Raw genomic sequence first — 22,918 nt, 5'->3', positions numbered from 1 at the left:
GCCGTCAAAAGAAGACGAAGAAGGACCGGCAGATTGGATTGGTAAACCATCCAAACTTACGGCTGCTTATTTTCTAGCTAAGAAACCCTAGCTAGATGCAGCTTTTTTTTCGAAGAATTGTTTGTTCTGGGAGATTTCTTGACCTTGTTGATTCTGCCTCCTGGTGCTAACGCACCAAGTAAAATAAGTGCCCTCTCTATTTAGTATTCACCCCAAGATTTGAACTATCTGTACTTTTACGGCTTGGGTTTCTATAACATCTTACATACACCATACTGAATGTAAACATGTGATACATGCTAGTAGTTCACACAGACATAGCAATGAAACAACAGAAAATGCCCTTTTTCCATTGTGGCTCCATGTTTAAACTGTTTCTTCCTAATTGCTCAAAGTTAAATGCTGGTGTCAAGATGAATAAGATAAATAGCAATGGCCAATTCTATATTAATATGGTTTCAGTTTTATATTTGAAAAATAACCATTTTCTTGTATCTTTTTCAGACCTACGATAGGCATTGTTGGTTTAGACGTTGGTCATTTTGTAAATCAGAGCTCATCATCAGCATCTCCTAGTGTGCAGACCATCTTTTAAGGCACATGGTTCTTCAATCTTCATCATCCTTATTTTAACCGTGTTTCTAGGATCACCGCTGTGTTGTCATTTAACACCATCCTATATGCAATGTGTATATATATGTGCCTGTTGGTTCGGGTTGGCTGTTGACAAAAGCTAAAAGAAATATTTTTCCAGAGTGCAGACAAGATGGTCAATGCTATCAAGGGGTTGTTCATCTCCTGGTATATTCCCGAGAAAAGCTGATCCATCTTTGTTGTTTTTCTTTTTGTCCTTCTGAAGTTCTTTATAATACACACTCATGTTATTCCTTCTTTTCTTTTTCTCAGTGATGTACCAATGGCACAGTTCATTGTTAATCTGAATGCTTCGATGCCTGCATCAGAGAGGTTCATCGTGCACATGCTTGATCCCACACACATGTTTGTTCAGCCTCATGTGGCAGAGATGATCAGAAGCAAGATAGCTGAGTTCAGGGATCAGAACAGTTATGAGAAGCCTCAGTAAAGCATCACCCTACCCTGCATTTCCGTTGTCGCTCACCATTCAAAGATACCGGCTCATGTATAATTGTTCTGGAATAGATGGATGCTATCCTCCCTCCCCCTCCCCCTCCTCCTCGAGATGATCTATTTGCATATTGCATTATATATGCTGGGAGCCTGTGAATTGTTACGTCCCAAGACTTTAGTGAAGCTTTTATGCATCACTTTGCTTTGTGTTGACTTGTTGATGACAGTATCCAGCTGGGGGCAGAATGGCACATAACTACAGTCACCTATCGTGTGGTCAACATGCTAATGTTGAAGATGACAAAATGTAGCTGGAAATTATTCAGTTTCATAAAGAATCTGCTAGTCCAAACTAGAAATCGTCGTTTCAAAGATATCAAGGGTGTCCACTAAAGCTCTGCACCACTGCTATCATCATCTGAAACACAAACATGTATAGCATGTAGCAGATAAACAAGCCACCTGTAGCCCTAAACCTAACATAGTTGGAGCAGCTTCAAGGAGCAGAACAAGTAGAATAGCATCATCACAAGTGAACAAAGGTCGCAAACTTGTAATGTCTCATTTGCTCAATAAACGAAAACACATGATAAATATAGTATCAAAATCGCAAAGAAAAAAACAAAGAAAAAATGTGAACCAGCAGCTTCGGTGTTCAAAACAGCTCCATAACACTAGTGTCCCATCAGTCTCATGTCTGCACCTATTGATCGAATGCTTACAGCAATGGTTTATCTGTAGCCTAAGTTGCGAGAATCAAGCCTCAGCAGCAGCCTCAGCATTGCGCTTCCTTGCTTCCTCAATGATGCTAAGCTTGATACCCTTGCCCTTGGGAAGAGACACCCACGGTTTCTTGTCCTTACCAATGGTGAACACGTTGCCCATGCGGGTGGCAAACTGGTGGCCCAGGGAATCCTCAACGTGGATGGTCTCGAAGCTGCCCTTATGCTTCTCCCTGCTCTTTATCACCCCAACACGCCCGGTGTTCCTTCCACCAGTCACCATCACGACGTTCCCAACGTCAAACTTGATGAAGTCCACAATTTTGTTGGTCTCCAGGTCAATCTTGATGGTGTCATTGGCCTTGATTAGGGGGTCTGGGTAGCGGATTGTGCGCCCATCGTAGGTGTTCAGGAAAGGGATGCCCTTCAGCCCAAATTGCACAGACCGCACCTTGCACATCTTGAACTGCACAACAGTTCTCATTAGATAACATTAAGCAAATTTTGAAACAGACTATAGGAGAAATAAGATTTCAGGTAAGAACAAACATGGAGAAACTACACTGGCACAAAGGCACCATATTTGCTCCATTACACAACCATAAGCTTCAGGGAAGCTATTAATTGCAGATAAGAACCTTCCACAGATGAAAATACATACAAATCGGACGTTTTACCACAATTACTTGGTTAAAGAAACAAAATAATCACATCATTTCATAGATACAGACAGTGTTTAAAAGGCAACTAGGCGTCCAGGCGAGTGCTGGTCCGCTTGGACGCCTAGGCAGGCGACAAGGCGCCACTGTTTCCCAAGGCGAGCTGGGTACGCCCAGGCGATGCCTTTGAAACATTGCGTACAGAAAAACAGTGACAGCACAAAACCATGAAAAGCAAAGAAGAAGAAAAAAAAACACTTCTATTGGAACCTGTGATGCATTACCTTGGCCTCATCATCCCTGATACTGTGGAGACGGAAGCGCCCCTTGGTATCATAGAGAAGGCGGAAATTCTCCCCGGTCTTCGGAATTGACACAACATCTGCAGGATTCAGGTAAACAATAATTCAATCTGTAACTTGCAATAGCCATGACATTAGACATACACCCAAAATCACATCTGGCACACAACCTACCCATGAATCCAGATGGATATGTCTTATCAGTCCTGACCTTTCCATCAACCATAACATGTCGCTGCATCAAGATTGAAATGACTTCACGGTAGGTCAGAGCATACTTCAACCTGTTCCTGAGGATGAGGATCAAAGGCAAGCACTCCCTAGCTTTGTGGGGACCAGATGAAGGCTTGGGTGCCTGCTCAACAGAAAAACACGAATGAGCACAGATGAGTATCCGGTAAGTAATTGAACATCATATTACAAGTCTAAGACAAACATACAAATGCTCCACCAAGCTTGTCAAGCATCCAATGCTTCGGAGCATTCAGCCTCTTCAGATGTTTCTTCAAACCCCTCGCCTGTTTAAGTGTTAACAACAGGGAAATTAATAAAACGTTACAAGCCATAAGATGATGTTGAATATAGGCATATAGCTAACACTGATTATACACATGAACAAAAAATAGCAAAATATACAGCTCGCTAAACAAAGACAAATTGTTTTAAACTCCTTGAACATCTTGGCACATAATGGCCAAAGAAAAAGCAAATAGTATAACCACAACACTCCATGAGAAGTGGTTTTGACAGAAAAAAAAACAATTCCTAATACTCCACAACAGAATTGGCTGATACTAGTGGACTAACCAAACACCCAATATGTCGCCCTAAAAAACCCAATATGTTGGCTGTAAAACAGAACATTAGCTTCAAAAATACAATGGTCCAGTAAGGGAGGTTCAAAGTCATTTAATTTAGGGTAAAGTATACTTTCCAATCCTCAACTCGCACCGAAGTTCGATTTTCAACCTTCAACTATGAAACCGGTTAAGAAACACCCTCCAACTATCAAAACTGGACAAATTTGGTCATCGGCTGGTTTCAAAAGCGGTTTTCTATTTTCGGGAGGCGCCGAAATTTTATATTATTTTTTGAGCATCTTAACGTCCTCAAATGAAAAAACTCAAAACTACAAAGTTGTAGATCTCATTGAGAGCTACAACTTTGGTATAAAAAGTATTTTATGGAGTTAAATGAAAATACTTTTTATACCAAAGTTGTAGCTCTCAATGAGATCTACAACTTTGTAGTTTTGAGTTTTTTCATTTGAGGACGTTAAGATGCTCAAAAAAATAATATAAAATTTCGGCGCCTCCCGAAAATAGAAAACCGCTTTTGAAACCAGCCGAGGACCAAATTTATCCGGTTTTGATAGTTGGAGGGTGTTCTTAACCGGTTTCATAGTTGAAGGTTGAAAATCGAACTTCAGCATGAGTTGAGGGTTGGAAAGTGTACTTTACCCTTTAATTTATTGTGCACCATCTATCATTCATACCCTGAAATTGACAATCAAATTATATTTTGTAAAACAAAAGCTTACCCTACCATTTTGTTTCTCTACAGCTCCATCATGATTCGAAAGACTAACAGAAATGTCGGTAACAGAGTCCAATCACACCTAGACTAATCACTGCTCGACCAGTAACATAATTCAACTAAAACTAGAAAAATAGCTAGATTAAAAGAAAAAAAATATTGCCATCTCATCATAAGATGCATTAAAACACAGGAAGCAATCTCCTCTATATATCAAACTCGCCATGATACATCAAACATATATAGATCCAATCTGAATGGACCTCTGTCTACAAGGCAAATATAAGCCAAACGCGTGACCTAATAAACGCTAAACAAACGATGAATCAAGAACAGGTAATCATAAGAGGCAACAGACAATACAATGCACATATTCCTAAGGTTACCCGGACTCTCACTGAATCGAATCAAGAACCGATCATATAGTAAACGGTGAACCGAAGGGGAGAACTACTGCCCAAAAAATCAGAGACAAAAATCGATGGAAACAACTAGAGAACATAGCTTAGAACGCAAAGGCTTCAGGAATCTTACCATCTTGCTCGGTGCCTAGGGTTCCTTCGCGCGCACGAGCGGACGAAAGATGGCGGCGGCGGCGAGCTCGCTGCGCGGGTGTGCGAAGGTGCTAAATGCGACGGCGGAGTCGGAATGAGACCTCTTTATTGCCCGAGCTGGTGCCATTGGCCGTGGGATGTGGTGTTAACGGCGCAGATCTGTGTTGTGGAGTTTTGGGGCTTGGTTGGAGCGGGCGTGCGGATGGGTTAGCCAAATTATACGGGCCAAGAAGGCCGACAAGGCCCACGTGTACCATGTGGTTTTTTTTTTCTTTTCATTCTTCTAATCCTCAACCTCAAATTCCTGCTCTCTCTCAGAAAAGAAAAAATAATCCTCAACGTCTCCTTATTACTTCCTCTATTTTAAATTATAAGACGTTTTGGTTTTTCCACATACAGAACTTTTACTATGTATTTGGATATACACTATATAAATAGTTAAAACAATGTATCTACAAAAGCTAAAACGTCTTATAATTTGGAATATTGGGAGTATTATTCATTAGTAAAGAAAAGAAAGAATGAATTTATTCCATCCATATGCAGTAAACAGTTTACAAACCCTGACATGTATATGAACAGATTTCTCAAATGGAGAAAGCTTTATTAATAAAGTCCTAGCCTCTGCAACAAGTCAAAACATATAGCTAGTACAAAATAATACAAGAAAAATAAATAAAAAGAATAAAAAAGGTGAAAGTTAATGTCAACTAAGCAACATTGAATCTCAAACTCAAGAAAGAACTCAAAACCATCTTTCAATCCTGGAGTCCAACTAAGAAAAAGGCTACTTAATTTGATGCAATAGCACATGCACCAAAAATGACAATGTCAAACTTCATTGTCTTACAAAAACAATGCATACACATAGCATCTAAAGCATCTCATGTCTCTAAACTCTATCGATTCTCTAGACCAATAAGTTAACAATACTTTAATAGGGTGATTGGTTAAAGGAATGACGTCTAGAATGTGGTGTATCACACATCATCACTGTCGGATTTGTGAGAACCGGCAGTGATGTATCTTCACTGCCGGTTATGAGCTTGAAAATGAAAAAATAATTGGGGTTGGGCTAAAACCGGCAGTGAAGGACCACATCACTGTCAGTTTGTGGCTTGAACCGGCAGTGTTTTGGTGGTCACTCATCACTGCCGGTTTAAGCCAAGAGCCAACAGTGATTGGGCTCTATCACTGTCGGTTCTAGCCAAGAGCCGACGGTGATAAGCCTACAACACAAAAGGCTGCAGCTGTCCTCTCCTTCCTCCTCTCTTCCATCTCGAGAACAGAGGCGCGCGTTGAGACCCTTCCCTCCACTGTTGTGGCTACTCTTCACCATGAAGCTAATGCTTGGATTTTGAAGAATGGCTTGATCTTTTTGCTTTAAGGTTAGTAACAAACATCCACTCCTTTGATTTTGTTGCTTAATTAGCTTCGTTTTGATGGCTACATTGCTTGATTCTCATTCTAGTTCTTTCTCCATTCTAGAGAGCACTTTTTCAATTGGACATTTGTGCAAGGCTCAAATTGTGGTGAATCCATCATCCAAACGGTTGGTGTCTATGAACACATTTAAATTCCTAGCTAATTATTCCATGGTGGTCAAGATCATCATTGTTAGTATATGATGCTATAATTAGTTCTTAGAAGTAGAGTAGAATAGATGTTTTTCATTATTGCACAATAATTATTTTTACTATGATTTTTAATTTACAGGGCCAGGCCTACCAATTTCAATTTTTCAATAATTAGTGTACCATAATGTTTCGAAAAATGGTACTTTTGAGCTACAATTGTTGTTCATGAAGCTCGATTTCTTATTAATTCTTTATAATTATTATCTCAGTATTTTTTGTGTAGAGATGGATCAAGAGTGGATGCATCTGTCTCGAACGGACAAGCGGTACATGCATGGCGTCAGCCAGTTTATCACCGATGCCAAAGCCCATGCTGGGAATGGGAACCTTGTCTTCTGCCCATGCAAAGATTGCAAGAATCATAGGAACTTTCGTCAAATTGAGTCTATACGATCGCACTTGATTACCAGGGGTTCATGCCAAACTATACGATATGGACTATGCATGGTGAGGTTGGTGTGACTGTTCTGCAGGAAAACGATGATGATGTGGACATGCCTGACGTAGCCATCCACGATGCTGACAAGGAACCCGGTGTCAATATGGAACCTATGACCACAGTTAATAATATGCTTAGGAACACACTAGCTGACGACACCGAGGATAATGATGGCATTTCTCAACTGCTACGTAATGTAGAGACCGGATGTCTTAGTGAAAGACAGCTAAGAAAGCTAGAGAAAATAAGATAAGATGGCAAAACATCATTGTATAGGAATTGTCTAATGAGCAAACTGGAAGCCGACATCATGTTGTTAGAGTTCAAATCGACAAACGGATTGAGCGATAAAGGCTTCGATCAGTTGTTAGGTATAATAAGAAAAATACTCTCAGAAAAAATGAGTTGCCAGAAAAGACATACTTGGCCAAGCAAATGATCTGCCCCATTGGCCTCGAGGTTGAAAAAATGCACGCGTGTTCCAATGATTGCATATTATACCATGGAGAAAAATACAAAGACTTGGATAAGTGCCTCAAGTGTGAAGCTCCACGGTACAAAGAAGGGCCGTCAGATGAGGGTACCAAGACTAGAGGAGGTCCCATAAAAGTCGTTTGGAATTTCCCTATAGCTCCCCGGGTGCATAGGCTGTTTGTATGTGCAAAGTCAGCCAAGCTGTTGCGCTGGCATGGCGAAGAGTATAAGAAAGATACAATGATGAGGCACCCCGCCGATGGGCATGACTGGAGGACTATAAATACTATGTTCTATAAGGACATTGGTGGAGAGGTAAGGCACCTTTGGTTTGCTTTGAGCACAGATGGGATGAATCCTTTTGACCAGGTTAGAAGCAATCATAGCACCTGGCCAGTGACGCTCTGGATATACAACCTTCCACCTTAGGTTTGTATGAAGCAGTCGTACATCCAGATGCCACTACTGATCCAAGGGCCAAGACAACCTGGGAATGACATCGATGTGTTTCTAGAACCAGTGATCGATGAACTAGCGGAGATGTTTGAAAAGGGTGTGCTGGATGTTTGGGACGAGTACAAAAAGGAACATGTCACGATCAAGAGAGTACTTATCGCTACAATCACCGACCTACCAGGTTGAGGTTCGTTGTCCGGAGAAAAGGCAAAAGGCTATATTAGATGTGTCGAGTGCTTGGACGACACCAATGCAGTAAATCTACCAAATAACTCAAAGATAGTTTATATGGGACACCGTAGGTTCCTACCTAAGGATCACCCTTACCATAGGAATAGAAAAGATTTCAATGGTACTATTGAGAAACGCTTAGCTCCAAAATATCAAGATGGGCCTGTGATACTTTGAGAACTCAACAAACTGGAGGTTGTCCTTGGGAAGGGGGACAATGCAGTAGCAGCGCCTGATAGGAGCATTTGGAAGAAAAAATTGGTTTTCTGGAAACTATCTTATTGGGCATTTCTAAGTGTACGCCACTATCTTGATCCCATACACATCACTAAAAACATGTGCGCTAACACTCTTAACACCTTGATGGACATCGGGGGGGACATCGAAGGATTCACTAGCCACACGCCTGGACATGTAACACTTGGGAATCAGGAAGGAGCTGCATCCCGTGGAGCTAGAGAATGGCCAGTTTGAACTTTCGGTTGTGTCGTGGACATAGCCGAAACTCTCGTTAGGCTTGAGATGCATTTCCCGCTAACTTACTTTGATATCTTATTGCATCTGCTCATTCATCTTGTTGACCAAATTAGAGCCCTTGGCACAATATACCTGCATCAAATGTTCCCTTTTGAAAGATTGATGAAAGTTTTCAAGAGGTATGTTAGGAACATATTCAAGCCAGAAGGGGGCATGGTTGAAGGATGGTCAACGGAGGAGGCCATTGAGTTCTGCACATATTATCTAGACATCAAAAGGGTCAGAGTTCTAGAATCTCATCATGAGGGAAGACTACGTGGCAAAGGAACGATTGGGGACAAATCTGTTACAATAGACGACCCTATTTCTTTCAGACAGGCACAGTTTGCTGTTCTCCAGCAAGCCGAGAGTGTGATGCCATACATTGACGAGCACAGGCAGTCGCTACAAACTCTGTATCCAAGCAGGTCACAGGCTTGGCTGGATAAAAAACATAAGGAGGAATTTGTCAACTGGTTGCGACGCCGCTTGCTTGAATAAAGTTGGGTAATCAACTGGATGCCTTAGCCAAGGGACCTTCGAGTACATATCTTAAGTACCAAGGGTATGAGATCAATGGATTTACATTTTACACAAAAAAGCAAGATGGAAAGAGCCCATACCAAAATTGTGGTGTTCGTTTTGATGCTCGATGAAAACGGCAACGTGCAGGCGACATACTATGGTTTCATAGAGGAGATATGGGAGCTAGCCTACGATCCGTTGAAGGCAGTTCTTTTTTGCTGCCAGTGGGTCTGGCTCGAGGAAATCAACACTGACAGCGAAGGGTTCACTACCGTTGATCTCACTAAGACCGCATACAGAGACGACCCCTTTGTCCTTGCAAGAGATGTTATGCAAGTCTTCTATGCAAGGGACAACAAGACAAAAGGAAGGCTAAAAGTAGTCCTAGAAGGGAAAAGGAAGATTGTCGGTGTCGATGGAGTGACGGACGAAGAAGACTATAGGGGCTATCAGGAAATGCCTCCATTCATGGCGAATGTACCTCTACCTATCCTTCAAGACGGTGATGAACCTGCTTACGTATGGCTTGATCACAATGAGGCCCTCATTGTTGATACACGTAAAGATAGTTATCTTATTGTTAACTATGTAATCATTATGCACATAACCATGAAGGATGTTTGATCCTAATGAAACTCTCATCTCCTCTCTCCTCCTCGTTAATATTCTACCAACTCAGCAAATATACCGACGTATCATAGCAATTAATGAGAACGAAAGTTATTTAAAACTACCATTGAGACTAACCTTATTACTATTCAAACACTTGATTAGACACCAGACGTAACATTTCTAAACTTTACTCTCTGAATTTAAACACCAACTAAATATAAATATAAATATATATGTCTAGACTTCCGATAGAAGGACATTGGGGCGGCCATTCTCTTCCGAGCTACTACTAGTAGTGAGGGATCCACAGCTTCTCGGCGCCACTGGTCCCCAACCAGTTTGTAGTCCCTCCTCATAATACTCAAAGGAGCCTAGCCCACAGTTGGCATTGAGCAAAGGTGTAGTAGCTCCATTCCTCCTCCAACCTTCATTGACCATTGATGTATGTGCTCCTAGACATGTGAATAGGAATGCATGTGGCTTGTGTGTTGACTGTTGAGTGATCCATTTACTTGATGCGTGTACTGTTCCAGTCTCCAGATCAGGCCGAGATGAAGAGGAACGCTAAGAAGGCCATGGAGAAAAAAGGTGCACAGAGAAAATTCATTTAGTAAATTATAAAATAGAACAAAAAAATTTGGGCCACCTAGGACTCGAACACGGGTCTCGAGGGCTAAGTTGAGGGGTCTTAACCGTTGCGCCAGTAGGAGTAGTTCGAAAGAAATCTAAAAGTTATCCTACTTAACACCTAACTGCTACACCACATCACTGTTGGTTTGGAGAATGGCCTGGCAGTGATGTACCCTATCACTGTCGTTTTACAATCAAAACCGGCAATGATGAGCTATTTCCAAAGTAAATTAATAATTTATTAAATAGAACAAAAAAAATTGTCGCCTGGGACTCAAACACGGGTCTTGAGGGCTAAGTTGAGGGGTCTGAACCGTTGCGCCAGTAGGAGGAGTTCGAAACAAAGCGAAAAGTTATCCTACTTAACACCTAACTTAACACCTAACTGCTACACCACATCACTGTCGGTTTGGGGAATGAACCGGCAGTGATGTGCCCCATTACTGTCGGTTTACAAGCAAAACCAACAGTGCTGTACCCCATTCATTGTTGGTTTTTAAACTAAAACCGACGGTGATGTGTAGATCCTCCTCGCATGCCAACAGTGCTCCCACTGACCACAACAATTGGAACACTGCTCCCACCTACCCCGACAACTTTAGTTTAGAAATAAAAATGTACCACGACTGCTAGCCCCTATAAAATGGCTCTCAACCAGGAGCTAGCCTCTCTATGCATGTTGGTTTTAGGCGGGCCTTATCAGCCATGATACAATGTTTTCCTCTCACAACAAACCACAGATATCGTTATGCGTCGTAGTCCACCAAAATGGTGCACACAAGACGTACTAGAAGAATGCTACTAAAGATAGAGCAACGCCAAAGATTGGAGATGCCATGAGGTTCATAGAGCCATCCGCTGCAATGCGCATCTGGAAAAAGGCCATGTATAGATAAGGTGGATTCATCGATGTCACCTTGTCATCTCCAACCGGTATAGCTCGTAGACCACCTCGGTGCTACTGTTTGCCCCTAGTTGGTGCTAGAAGAATGCTACTGAGGTGGTTACATTATGATGTGTTGATACACATTGATTGTAACATTAACCTGTACGCAAATAGGTCTTTGTTATCGTATATGAAATTTTAGTGTAAGGTCTTTGTTATCGTATATGTAATTTATTTCTAATATTTTTGTTATTTTTTGATGTATTTCATTACTATCTAAATAAATATATCATTGTTGTTAAAACTTTCCCATTGTACTATCTAAATAAATATATCATTTACATATATGCACCTTCACTGTTGGTTCTACTTACAAACCGGCAGTGATATTAACTTTCACTATCGGTTCTACTTAAAACCCGGCAGTGATGTCTATGCCCCCCTTTATAAAACAAACCGCTAGCCACATACATTGATCCCACCTACCCATGAACTCTCACAGTCTCATTTCTCACGTTTCACTCACTTCTTAAGAAATCCACTCTCTCTACATGATTTGGTCATGGCTCCTACATTTTTTAATGGTATTGATATGTTGTCTTCTCCAATATTCTATCTATATTCATTTGATCTATATTTATATTCATGTTTCTTTGCATTCTACATTTCTATATATTCTTATTCCTTGCATTCGATCTATATTTAATTATGTTGCCAGATTTTACTTGGAAGAATTTTTTGTGCATATATTTTATGTTCATATTTTTTTTGCATTTTATCGATCAGGTGGTATGAACAACGGACCTCCCCCACCACAAGAACCAGGTTTCCACCTCGGTGATGAGCCATTCGCTCCTAATGTGGCCATTCCACAGTTCCCTATTCCAGTTATTGTATGAAATATTTTCAACATCTTTTGTTTTTTATGCTAACAAATATGTGTAATTAGTTTAATATCATTGTTGCATATATATATGTCGCAGACTATATCCCCAATATATTGGCTGCGAACAGTACTTAGCTGGTTCTTTATCTCGAACATCATCGAGAACACGGCATCTAATGCAAGTGGTCAGCTATGGACGTGTGAACTTAGTTTTTCCATCTCTTTGAGGGGTGCAAATCATCGGAACCATATCCACGAGACGGGAAGACAGAGCCCGGACATGATAAGCGTCCAATTTAGTGTCGTGTGCATCTATTTAGAGGCACTTCGACGTGTTTGCTTTGATGTGCCTGATTTCTCGCACTTCAAGGCACTTGCTTTGAATGCTGGTGATATCCCCGTCCCACAAGCAAGCGAATGGTTTACGAGCTACAACCGTGCGGATATGGTAAAATAGTCACTTATACCTGAGTCATGGTTATTTGTTGTTTATTATTGTAATAATATTCTCTATTTTTTTTTCTTTTTCTCCATATGCAGATTACGCTCTAGGACCTTACCAATGTTGCATGTGCCATGTGGGCTGTTCTAGACCAAGCTACGGAGCAACTCGGGTACGATTGGGACTTCTGCAATGGTAACCTCAGCCAGCTCACTATAGAAGGACGCTAGTAGTATATAAGGATTACTAACAGGGGTAGTGGTCATTCAGTAGGTTACATCTATGGTCGACCATTCTTTCGGTATTTGTGAGGCATGAGAGAGTGCACTCATACGAGCATTGGACTTCATCGATACAAGCGGATACATAATTCGTGACATCAATTACCATATATGGCTACAGAGGCATATTAGTGTGCGTGGCCTGATCGAACCCGACAGTGATTCTGATAGTAATTAATGCTTATTAGGTTGTTTTCAAAGTCATAGTTTAATTGGGTTCTAATTTTAATTTGTACGACTTTGTGTGTTTAATTATTGTCATGCATGTAATTCGTGTAATATTTGTTGGGCAACTAGAAATATACATTCCAGTATCGTATTCGTCTCAAACTTTTTTTTAGGCTTCCACGTGCCATGTGTGAAGGAAACACCTAGTTTGGGATTTTTCGGAGATGGTTTGCTACTTTCTGAGGTTTAATTGAATTTCTGTGCGACGACACAGTTTAATTATAGGTTGTACTGAGTCTACCCATAAAAAGATCCAGAATAGTGCCAAACTTTAACACAGGCTCTAATGTGCCCTAGGGATAAAAATTTTATGGAGGTGGATGACAAAATCTATTGGGTCCAAGATGAAATTCACCCTCATTTGTCGAATTCGAAACAAGAGAAAAATATAATAAATAAAAAAACTAATCAGAAAAACTACAGATCCTATATGGGGTCTTAATTTGGGTGTATATGCTTGCCAAAAAAATTTCAAGCTATTTCAACATAGGCAGAATATACATGTTTCACAGAGGTACATGTGCCCTTTCATCGAACCATGACTATACACATATGTTATCAAGGTTTCTGTGGTTCATAGGCATTCCGGTGTCGTATTGGTCTCAAACTTTTTCATAGGCTTGCACGTGCCACGTGTGAAGGAAACATCAAGTTTGAGATTTTCCGGAATATGGTTTGCTACTTTCTGAGGTTTAATTGAATTTCCGCGCGACATAACCGTTTAATTATAGGTTGAACTGAGTCTACCCACGAAAAAATCCAAAGTGGTGCCAAACTATTACACAGGCTCTAATGTGCCCTAGGGATAAAAATTTTGTGGAGGTGGATGACAAAATCTATTGGGTCCAAGATGAAATTCACCCTCTTTTGTCTCATTCAGTACAGAGAAAAATATAATAAATAAAAAAACTTATCAGAAAAACCTCAGATCCTGTGTGGGGTCTTAATTTGGGTGTACATGCTTGCCAAAAAAAATTCAAGCCATTTTGATATAGGCGGGGTATACATGCTTCACAAAGGTACATGTGCCCTTTCATCGAACCATGACTATACACATAGGTTATCAAGGTTTATTTGGTTCATACGTATTTCGGTGTCGTATTGGTCTCAAACTTTTTTTAGACTTGCACGTGCCACGTGTGAAGGAAACACCAAGTTTGAGATTTTCTAGAGATGGTTTGCTACTTTCTGAGGTTTAATTGAATTTCTGCACGACGAGACCGTTTAATTATAGGTTGAACTGAGTCTACCCACAAAAAGATCTGGAATGATACCAAACGTTTACATAGTCTCTAATGTGCCCTAGGGATAAGAATTTTATGGAGGTGGATGACAAAATCTATTGGGTCAAAGATGAAATTCACCCTCTTTTGTCTTATTCAGCACACAAAAAATATAATAAATAAAAAAATAATCAGAAAAAACTAAGATCCTGTGTGGTGTCTTAATTTGGGTGTACAAGCTTGCCAAAAAAAATTCAAGCCATTTCAACATAGGAATACATATGCTTCTATTTATTCAATATATATAAGAAATTTTTTAATATATATAAACAACACTGTCGGTTTCAAAAAACTGGCATTGATGAGAATAAACCAACAGTGATACTGGTTATCACTGTTGGTTTATTTTAAAAACTGGTAGTGATATTTAAAAAATTTAAAAAAATTGTGTCAGACCTTGGGTACGAGCTCGGGTCTCGGGCTGCAGAGTTTAGAGACTTAACTGTTGCGCTAGTATAGGATGTGTGTTTAGGGTTATTTACTTTTTCATTTTGACCTTGAGGCCGCTTAATAAATTATAAAATAGAACAAAAAAATTTAGACCGCGTGGGACTCGAACATGGGTCTCGGGGCTAAGTTGAGGGGTGTTAACCGCTGCGCCAGTAGGAGTTCGAAAGAAAATAAAAAGTTATCCTACTTAACACATAACTGCTACACCACATCACTATCGATTTGAGGAATGACCTGGCAGTGATGTACCCCATCACTGTCGGTTTACAATCAAAATCGGCAATGATGAGCTATTTCCATAAGTAATTAATAATTTATAAAAAACAAAAAAAATTGGGTCGCTTGGGACTCGAACACGGGTCTCGGGGGCTTGGTTGAAGGGTCTTAACCATTGAGACAGTCGGAGGAGTTCAAAATAAAATGAAAAGTTATAATACTTAAGACCTTACTACTAAACCACATCACTGCCGGTTTGGAGAATGACCCGACAATGATGTACACCCATCACTGTCGGTTTGGAGAGTTACCTGGCAGTGATGTACCCCCATCACTATTGGTTTTGACTTACAACCGGCAGTGATGAGATACTGGTATAAAAGAGGCGCGGGTTAAAATTATCCAAATTCATTTTAACCCCACTCCAACCCCTCCCCCCACGTCGCCGGAGCACCACCCGACGCTGTCCACCGCCCCACACCATCCACCGCCCTAAGCCGAAGCACCGCGCCATCCGTGCCCTCGTTCATCGTCCATGACGCTAGCCGTGCCCCTCCTCCTTCCCGGTGAGTGCGTTCAGGAGCACTCCCACCGCCGAGGCCTTCAGGAGCGCGCAGACAGCTGCTTTCCCTCCCCTATGGTGAGTGCGTGGCTCACTACTCGCTATGTGTTTGATGAAATGCCCCACGGTGTTAGCGCCTCATAGTAGCACTTCTCCCTCCTGGTTCCTACCTTCCACCACCTATGGCTAGTAACATTGCTGATTTTTTTGTATCACCCACATCACACGTATAATCATGGTCATCTCAACTCCATCTTCTGTGAGTATTAGTGGTCTCCTTACACCACGTAGGCTCGGATGCCAGGTAAAGAAAAAAAAAGCATGGACCTCGGTGGCTTCATGGATTGCTAGATAGAGCACGGGATGAGTAAAGTGACCGAGTCACAAGATGGCATAACATGGAGTGGTTGGGACAAGAAGAAAGCGACAAATATACACCGTGTTAGGAAAAATTAGTTCTAATACATCCACTCCTATGTGTATTATAGTTTTTAAGACAGTTGATAGTGTATGCCCACATTGATGATGCTGTTAGGGTATGTTTGTTTGTTCAGGCAAGAATCCCACGCATACGATTTTTAAATGTCTGGAACAAAAAATAAAGAGCTGCTTTGTGACTTCGGAGAGCATTTGCTGGTTTTTATGAGCTTTCTAGCATCCTTACTCAGATAGTCTTTTCTAGCAGATTTTAGATGATTACTGATGATGATGTATTGTGTGATCTTGATACAAACACTGTAGCTACATATTTAATGTTCAAGTACAAATTTGTGTGCTCTCGCCTCTCTGTCAATCAGGAGAAGAAATGATACATTTCAATGGCACAAACATGCACCAGCATCCCAAAAATGCATCTAGTTGATTTTTTTAATTTCATGGAAGATGTGGTTTTCTATTATTTGTTCATCAACCCTTTTATAGCAAAAGCCCCATTGACATACCTACAAATATTGTTCATTAGAGCAGTGGTATCCATAGCCTCATGTTTCATGTAGATTTCGATATAACAGTGTGTGGATTACCAATGCATCAATGAGAGGTTTTTTAGATACTAATGGCAATGTAAAATATGACATAGATAGGTGACACCTGAATAAGTGGATTTTATTAAGATATGACTATATAAGTCAATTTTAGCTTCCTCCAAAATTCATAAATCAATCGGTATAATATGACTATTAGGAGCAATGAAGAATTTGGTTATTCATCTTGCACATGAGCAATACTGACAATGTATTGCCGAACAATGTTCTTACTCTTAAGCTTCCCTAGTTTAGTGAGTTACTATTACCACTTACCACATGCCTAATTTACTTAAATGTATAGGCAACCATGGCATGGTATGTAGTGCATGTTGGTCACATGCCTGGGATTTATCGAACCTAGGAAGATTGATATGCTCAAGTCAATCGCTACCCTAGTAATTTGCACAAAAAGTACAACACAGAAGCTGAAGCTTTGAGGGCCTACTATAGTTATTCGGCCTACCTTGCAAACCATGGGCAACCGCCCTACTATGGTTCAATGAATGCAAACCATGGCCATCCACTGGCACTGGAGATTGAAGAGAAGCCACACGCAGGAGATGTGAAGATTAGGAGAATTTCTCCTTGGTCTTGGAAAGATGTCATGCTTCTATTTATGGCTATGGTCATTGCTTTTCTTATTTGGAAGTTGATGTAGGCTTAGTTTCGTAGAATAGTAGGTGGACTTTGTTGTATGTGGTCAATCAAACAATGAATTTGTTCTAGGTGAACATATGCTATTATTTGACTTTGTTGTATGTGGACTTATTATTAGACTTTGCATTAAATATATTATATATATGTATATATATATGAACATATGTTATTAGTAGTTGTTCACATCCAAAACTAACCACGATCGTGTCACGCCCATGACTCATCGTCGCATGTTACCCCATCGTCGAAGAACAGATCAGCAACAAGAAACGGCTGATATCGCTGAGATGGGAGAGCCACATGATCCGACAAACAGTGACGGTGTCAATCAGGATGGTGAGAACGAGTAGCCATGGACCCCGTCAAAATGACCAAGATGGCCAGGTAACTTTGGTATCATGTGACTATGTAGCCACACACGCTAATCAATTGAGAGGGTCATAGCTTACTTGGTGTCTCTAGCAGGAGCCTCTGCCGACCAAGGAGCTAGAGGGTTCAGGTAGCAGGAAGGCCAGATCCAAGTGAGGCGTGTCAAAGATTCCTGTTGGTAGGAATACACACTAGCATATTACTGAGTTCAATGAATTCGGGGATCCACTCTCACTGCCTATAGCTTTGACCAAATACAAGACTATTCTCAGGTTACTTATTAGGGACTTCATCCTGATTAGGTATAGGAAGTGGATTGGGAAAGATGATGACCCGTGGAGAGTTCCCGAAAGTGAGAAGGTTTACATATGGGATATCAAGATCCTAGAATATTTCACTTTCCCAATGGAGTATGACAAGGAGTTAGTCAAGAAAAAAGCAAAAGAAATCATGGGGACATGCTTCAAGAATTTCAAGGGGACATTATACAAGAATTTTGTCCTCTAAAATAAAGAGACAAATTTCGATGGTGGACAGTTTAGCAAGCAAAAGGATTTCAGGTAGGATTTCAAGGAATACAGGTTATCTAAGGAGTACTTAGAACTAAGCAGGAAGAATAAGGAGAACTCGCAGAAAGCGACGAATCCTCATCATCTCGGCTCTTGTGACTACGCCAAAAAGATGCTAGAATTTGAAGCAGAACTTCAAAAGATGGATCGCCTTGCTGAGGAAGGCGTTTAGGTTGAGACTACCGATTGGGAGCCTAGATCAGTAATATACTGTATGGGGAGGAATGTACGACACGCCGAGGACGGGAGCTTTAGCTCCACAAATGAACCCTTGAGCAAACTCATCCAAAGGATCTCCTAGGTATCTAAGGAGGTGAGGCAGGGGACTCGCACATCTAATAGGGAGAAAGACGTGCTCACCCAAGCACTTGGAACCAAGGAGCACCCTAGTCGCACTAGAGGAACCGGTGTTGTTCTTTAGAAACTAGCATTCCCCCAAGAATCTAACACTTATCGAAGTAGCTCGAGGGGTAGAGCGGAACAGGAGGCAGAGTATTTGAGGCGACTAAAAGAGATGGAAGACAGAATGGAAGCACGGATTGAGACGACTGTTGAAGCGCGAGTCAAGCAAATTTTGCTGTCTAAGGGCTCAGGAGTACCACAAAACCCTACTCCTATTGCCTTTAGCCCACAGTTTAGGGGTGGCAACAGCTGTGGATCGACCCTGCTCGACAAAGAAGAGACGAATGTGTCTCATCCGGTGGACAGCATCACTAAACCCGTTAATATCAAGTTGTACATCCGTCAGGAATAGACAAAGGACAAGATGGCGCTTGGCCAGGCTTGGCCTGTGGGAGATGGGACAATTAATGGCTGCCCAATTCCACAGGGGTACGCTCGCGTCACCATTGACAGAATACTTGATAAGAAGTATAACAAGATACCCATTGAGTACTCCATAGCGGAAGATAGGCCAAAACTTGGTCAAAACAAGGGCTCTCAAGTGTCCTAGTGCAAGCGCTTCATTAAGCTTGACCATCAATTGTCCTCTGATGATGAGGACGACTGTGAGTCTTCATCCACCCACGATGATCACTCACCATATCCCAACAGAGATCACTCTCCTCCTCATCCGGAGCCATCACCCACGAGAAGACAGAGGTCTCCTTCTATTCTGCCACGTCTGACTCCATCTTCATCAGCCCCGAGAAAAGAGACTCCTCCTCCTCCTCCATCTTCATCAGCGTCGGGAAAACAGAATTTTTGTCGTCATCCCCCTCCTCCTCCTCCACCTCAACCCAAAATAAGATCAAGGACATCCCCGTAGTCGTAGAAAAGGTCCTTGGATTCGGTCGCTAATGCACCCAAAGTGGACCAATAAAAAATAAAAAGGTCGTCCAGTGGCAGCGTTACCACCTTGATGAAAGAAAAAATTACAGCACACATCTCGAAGGAAGATTGTGTTAGTTTCTTCAATCTCTGTGCCTCACTGCCTTCGTATTTGTTGAAGTCTGAATTCTAATGTTTCTCCCTTTAATATTGCTCAGTGTTCGGAGAAGACATTTCGGTGGGACGTAGGTCCCATTTAAGGTTGTCGAAATGGAGGGAAAGTACCTATCACAGCCGGCGGGAAACAATGAATGCATGTTTTATGTAATGTGGGCAATACTTCGCTACATCGGCGGAAAATCAGAAGAAGCCGATAAGTTGGTGTGTATAATCCCCATTTCATTTATGTCTGTTAATAATTCAACAAAATGATTTACTGTTTCTCTTTGGATATCATCTTTTTTGAACGACAGCGTAAGAAATATAACCACGAAAGGCTGATAGACATGGAGATCGTCGCACTGCAATCGGAGCTAGCAAAATTCATCTTAGCCGAGGTATTGGAAAAAGATAGAGTATTTTTCATTGCACAATCCGTGAAGTACAAGGACCAGTATGGCCAAGAGCGGCTTGCCAGATTATTGTAAGAAGTCCAAGAAGCATTGCACAATATGTGAAGTCTGAGAACATTTCTTTTTTATTTTGAGGGATCGAGATCTAGATAAAAACATTTGAATTATGACCATAACATTTGTAATGTTTAATATTGATGGATATGTCGTCTACGTAGCGTATATAAAGTGAAACCTGATTCCATGAAAAATATAAATTAAAATAAATTATAAAACAATAAAATGTGAACGGGCCCTCACTGCCGGTTAGCAACAAACCGACGGTGTTGTCGTAACTATCACTGCCGGTTAACAACAAACTGGCATTGTTATCGTAACCATCACTACCAGTTAGCAACAAACCGATAGTGTTAGCTTGCTCAACACTGCCGGCTTGAGCCATGAACTGACAGTGATGGTTACGACAACACTGCCGGTTTGAGCCATGAACCGACAGTGTAGGCTTGCTCAACACTGCTGGCTTGAGCCAAGAACCGACACTCTTGATGCAACATTCACTGTCGGTTGGGACTACAAACCGGTAGTGTTATTTAACTGGACACTACCGGGTGGACCCAGGAACCGACACTGTTGGCTGTCAACCCCCATCACTGTCGGTATGCCACTGTCGGTTCAAAATCCGGTAGTGAAAGGGGTTTTTGAACCGACAGTGATGTCCATATCTAGGGTAGTGTCATATAAGCCCATCTCATGAATTTTGGTGGAACCCCCACATTCCTCATGCACATATTTTACCAATTAATATCTTTGTGTGGATGAGGTGATGATGGATCGACCTATTTCATTTCACAATCCAAATGAAATAAAGAGAAGTGATAAGTTGACCCTCAAACAAAACACACCCACCCACAAAACGATGTTATATTAGCAGAGGTGGGATGCCCTTAGCAAGATGTGGCAACTGCCCCGGCTACTCCACAAGTGCATAGGCACCCCCTCCCCTTCAGTTCCTAGTGCGGCATGGTGGTTGGATTTAAAGTTTGTGGGGGCGTGTAATGTACTATTGTTGGCATTGATCAAACTAAGTGGACAAGACAACTGAGCATATAGACAAACAAGTATGACAAATGGATGAACCGGTGAGTGGATTAGTTAGTCTAGCCCAAGAGTCTAGGATGGCGCACTTTTTTCCAAATAGCTAACCACCAACCCATCAAGCCCAAACAATCAAATATTCATCTGGCCCAAATGTTCAAGCATCTCTCATCTCTTTGTTCAAATAGGCAGCACAAGACGGACCTATCGTTGCCTAACTGTAAATGTTCAAATAGGCAGCACAAGACGGACCTATCGTTACAACACATGTAGCCTTTTGTGACATTTTGTCATATATCCATGACACACACGAGATGTAAATTCATATGTTATCTATCATGCGTCTTTGAAAGGATCAAGCAAGGTCTAGAGATCAAGGGTGGGTAGGCCTGTAAAAACTTAAGCTTGATGCAGCAGATTAGCGGAGTGTGGAGGTTCCTGTTGACGGTCGTTATGACATGATTTTACACCTTTGAATGATCTAGCATACTTATAGTATATATCCATGGTTACTTTTTCCCTTCTATATATGATCTTTAAAATCAGTTTTGTAGTGCTAGCTTCTTATATGTGCATGGTGCTACATCTATAACCACAGAATACTACCTTGAGTAAATGTAGAAAAGAACTAATACTTATTTATTCAATGCTAGCCAAATGAAGAATTAATCTATTGTGGAAATGCATTGCACAATTCTGTTAAGTCACAATTATTCCATGCATGTTAAGTCACTATTGTTCTATTCATGTGTTCGCTTGGCAATGATTGACCTAACCAGTGTTCAATGGAAATTACGTAGTATCCTCATTGGAGTTTTGTGTGGTCTACCTCTTTAGGATAAAAATATTGAGTTGAACTAATCATGTGTCATTTTGACTATAATGCTATCCTAGAGTGATGAAATTTTTGCTTTACATGATCTAACTTGCCGGGAACATGCCCAACTAGTTTGGAATTGAATTTGAGATATTATTCAAGGTCGACTAAGAAAGGAAGAAATGGTGGAGTAACTATATATACTACGAAGTTGCTAGATCTTTCTTTTTATATATATATAAAGGAAAGCTTTTATTAAGATCACAAAAGCAATAAATCGAGTTGATACAATATAGGGAGAATAAAGTCTATTTGTTTGGCGCACAGGATTAATTGGCAGATTCCGCCGGCTAAACGGACACCGACGCGCGCCGGGCTCCTTGGCCGGTGACTTTTGGCGCGCACTCTCGTTGTCGGTCTGTAGTGTGGACGATGCCCTACAGTCCGGCCGTGACAGCTTCGTAAGTGCAGCAGATCCTTTTTTTTCTTCTTTTTTTTTCTGATGGCAGATGGCGACTGACGATCGATAGATGTACGTCTTGTGTATAAACCACTACAGCAAATAAATTATATAGGCGGGAGCATGACCCAACAGTCGAACACCTCACGTCGTCGTACACGACCAGATTCAGCTTTTTTTGTCGAGTGGCTGATATACACTCGGCAAAGTCTTTACCGAGTGTTACACTCGGCAAAGGACGCTCGGTAAACAGTTTATCGGCAAAGACCTCTTTGCCGAGTGCACAAATCGTCGTGACTGCGAGCGTCATCGTGACGGTGGCTTTGCCGAGTGTTAAGGTCAAGCACTCGGCAAATGTCGTCGCTTTGCCGAGCGCGTTGATTCAGACACTCGGCAAAGCTGGCCGCTGTGCCGAGTGCCACTGGCAAGACACTCGGTAAACAGACGACCTTTGCCGAGTGCCTTACAC

General features: G+C 41.3%; 1 protein-coding gene across 1 annotated transcript; it reads right to left on the bottom strand.

Moving 5' to 3' along the window:
• Window positions 1–1,628: 1,628 nt before the first annotated feature.
• Window positions 1,629–4,968, bottom strand: LOC136512248 (small ribosomal subunit protein eS4-like). Its single transcript, XM_066506224.1, has 5 exons — window positions 4,843–4,968; window positions 3,213–3,290; window positions 2,947–3,127; window positions 2,755–2,852; window positions 1,629–2,277 (listed from the first exon to the last, which is right to left on the bottom strand). Exons 1-5 carry the CDS (start codon window positions 4,843–4,845, stop codon window positions 1,846–1,848), a joined length of 792 nt encoding a protein of 263 aa, XP_066362321.1. The 5' UTR covers window positions 4,846–4,968; the 3' UTR covers window positions 1,629–1,845.
• Window positions 4,969–22,918: the final 17,950 nt, after the last annotated feature.

Source organism: Miscanthus floridulus, chromosome 16, assembly GCF_019320115.1.
Source record: "Miscanthus floridulus cultivar M001 chromosome 16, ASM1932011v1, whole genome shotgun sequence".
NCBI classification, from domain to species: Eukaryota; Viridiplantae; Streptophyta; class Magnoliopsida; order Poales; family Poaceae; genus Miscanthus; species Miscanthus floridulus.
Note: the sequence above shows the minus strand (reverse complement) of the source record. Positions and strands in the feature narration are given on the sequence as shown.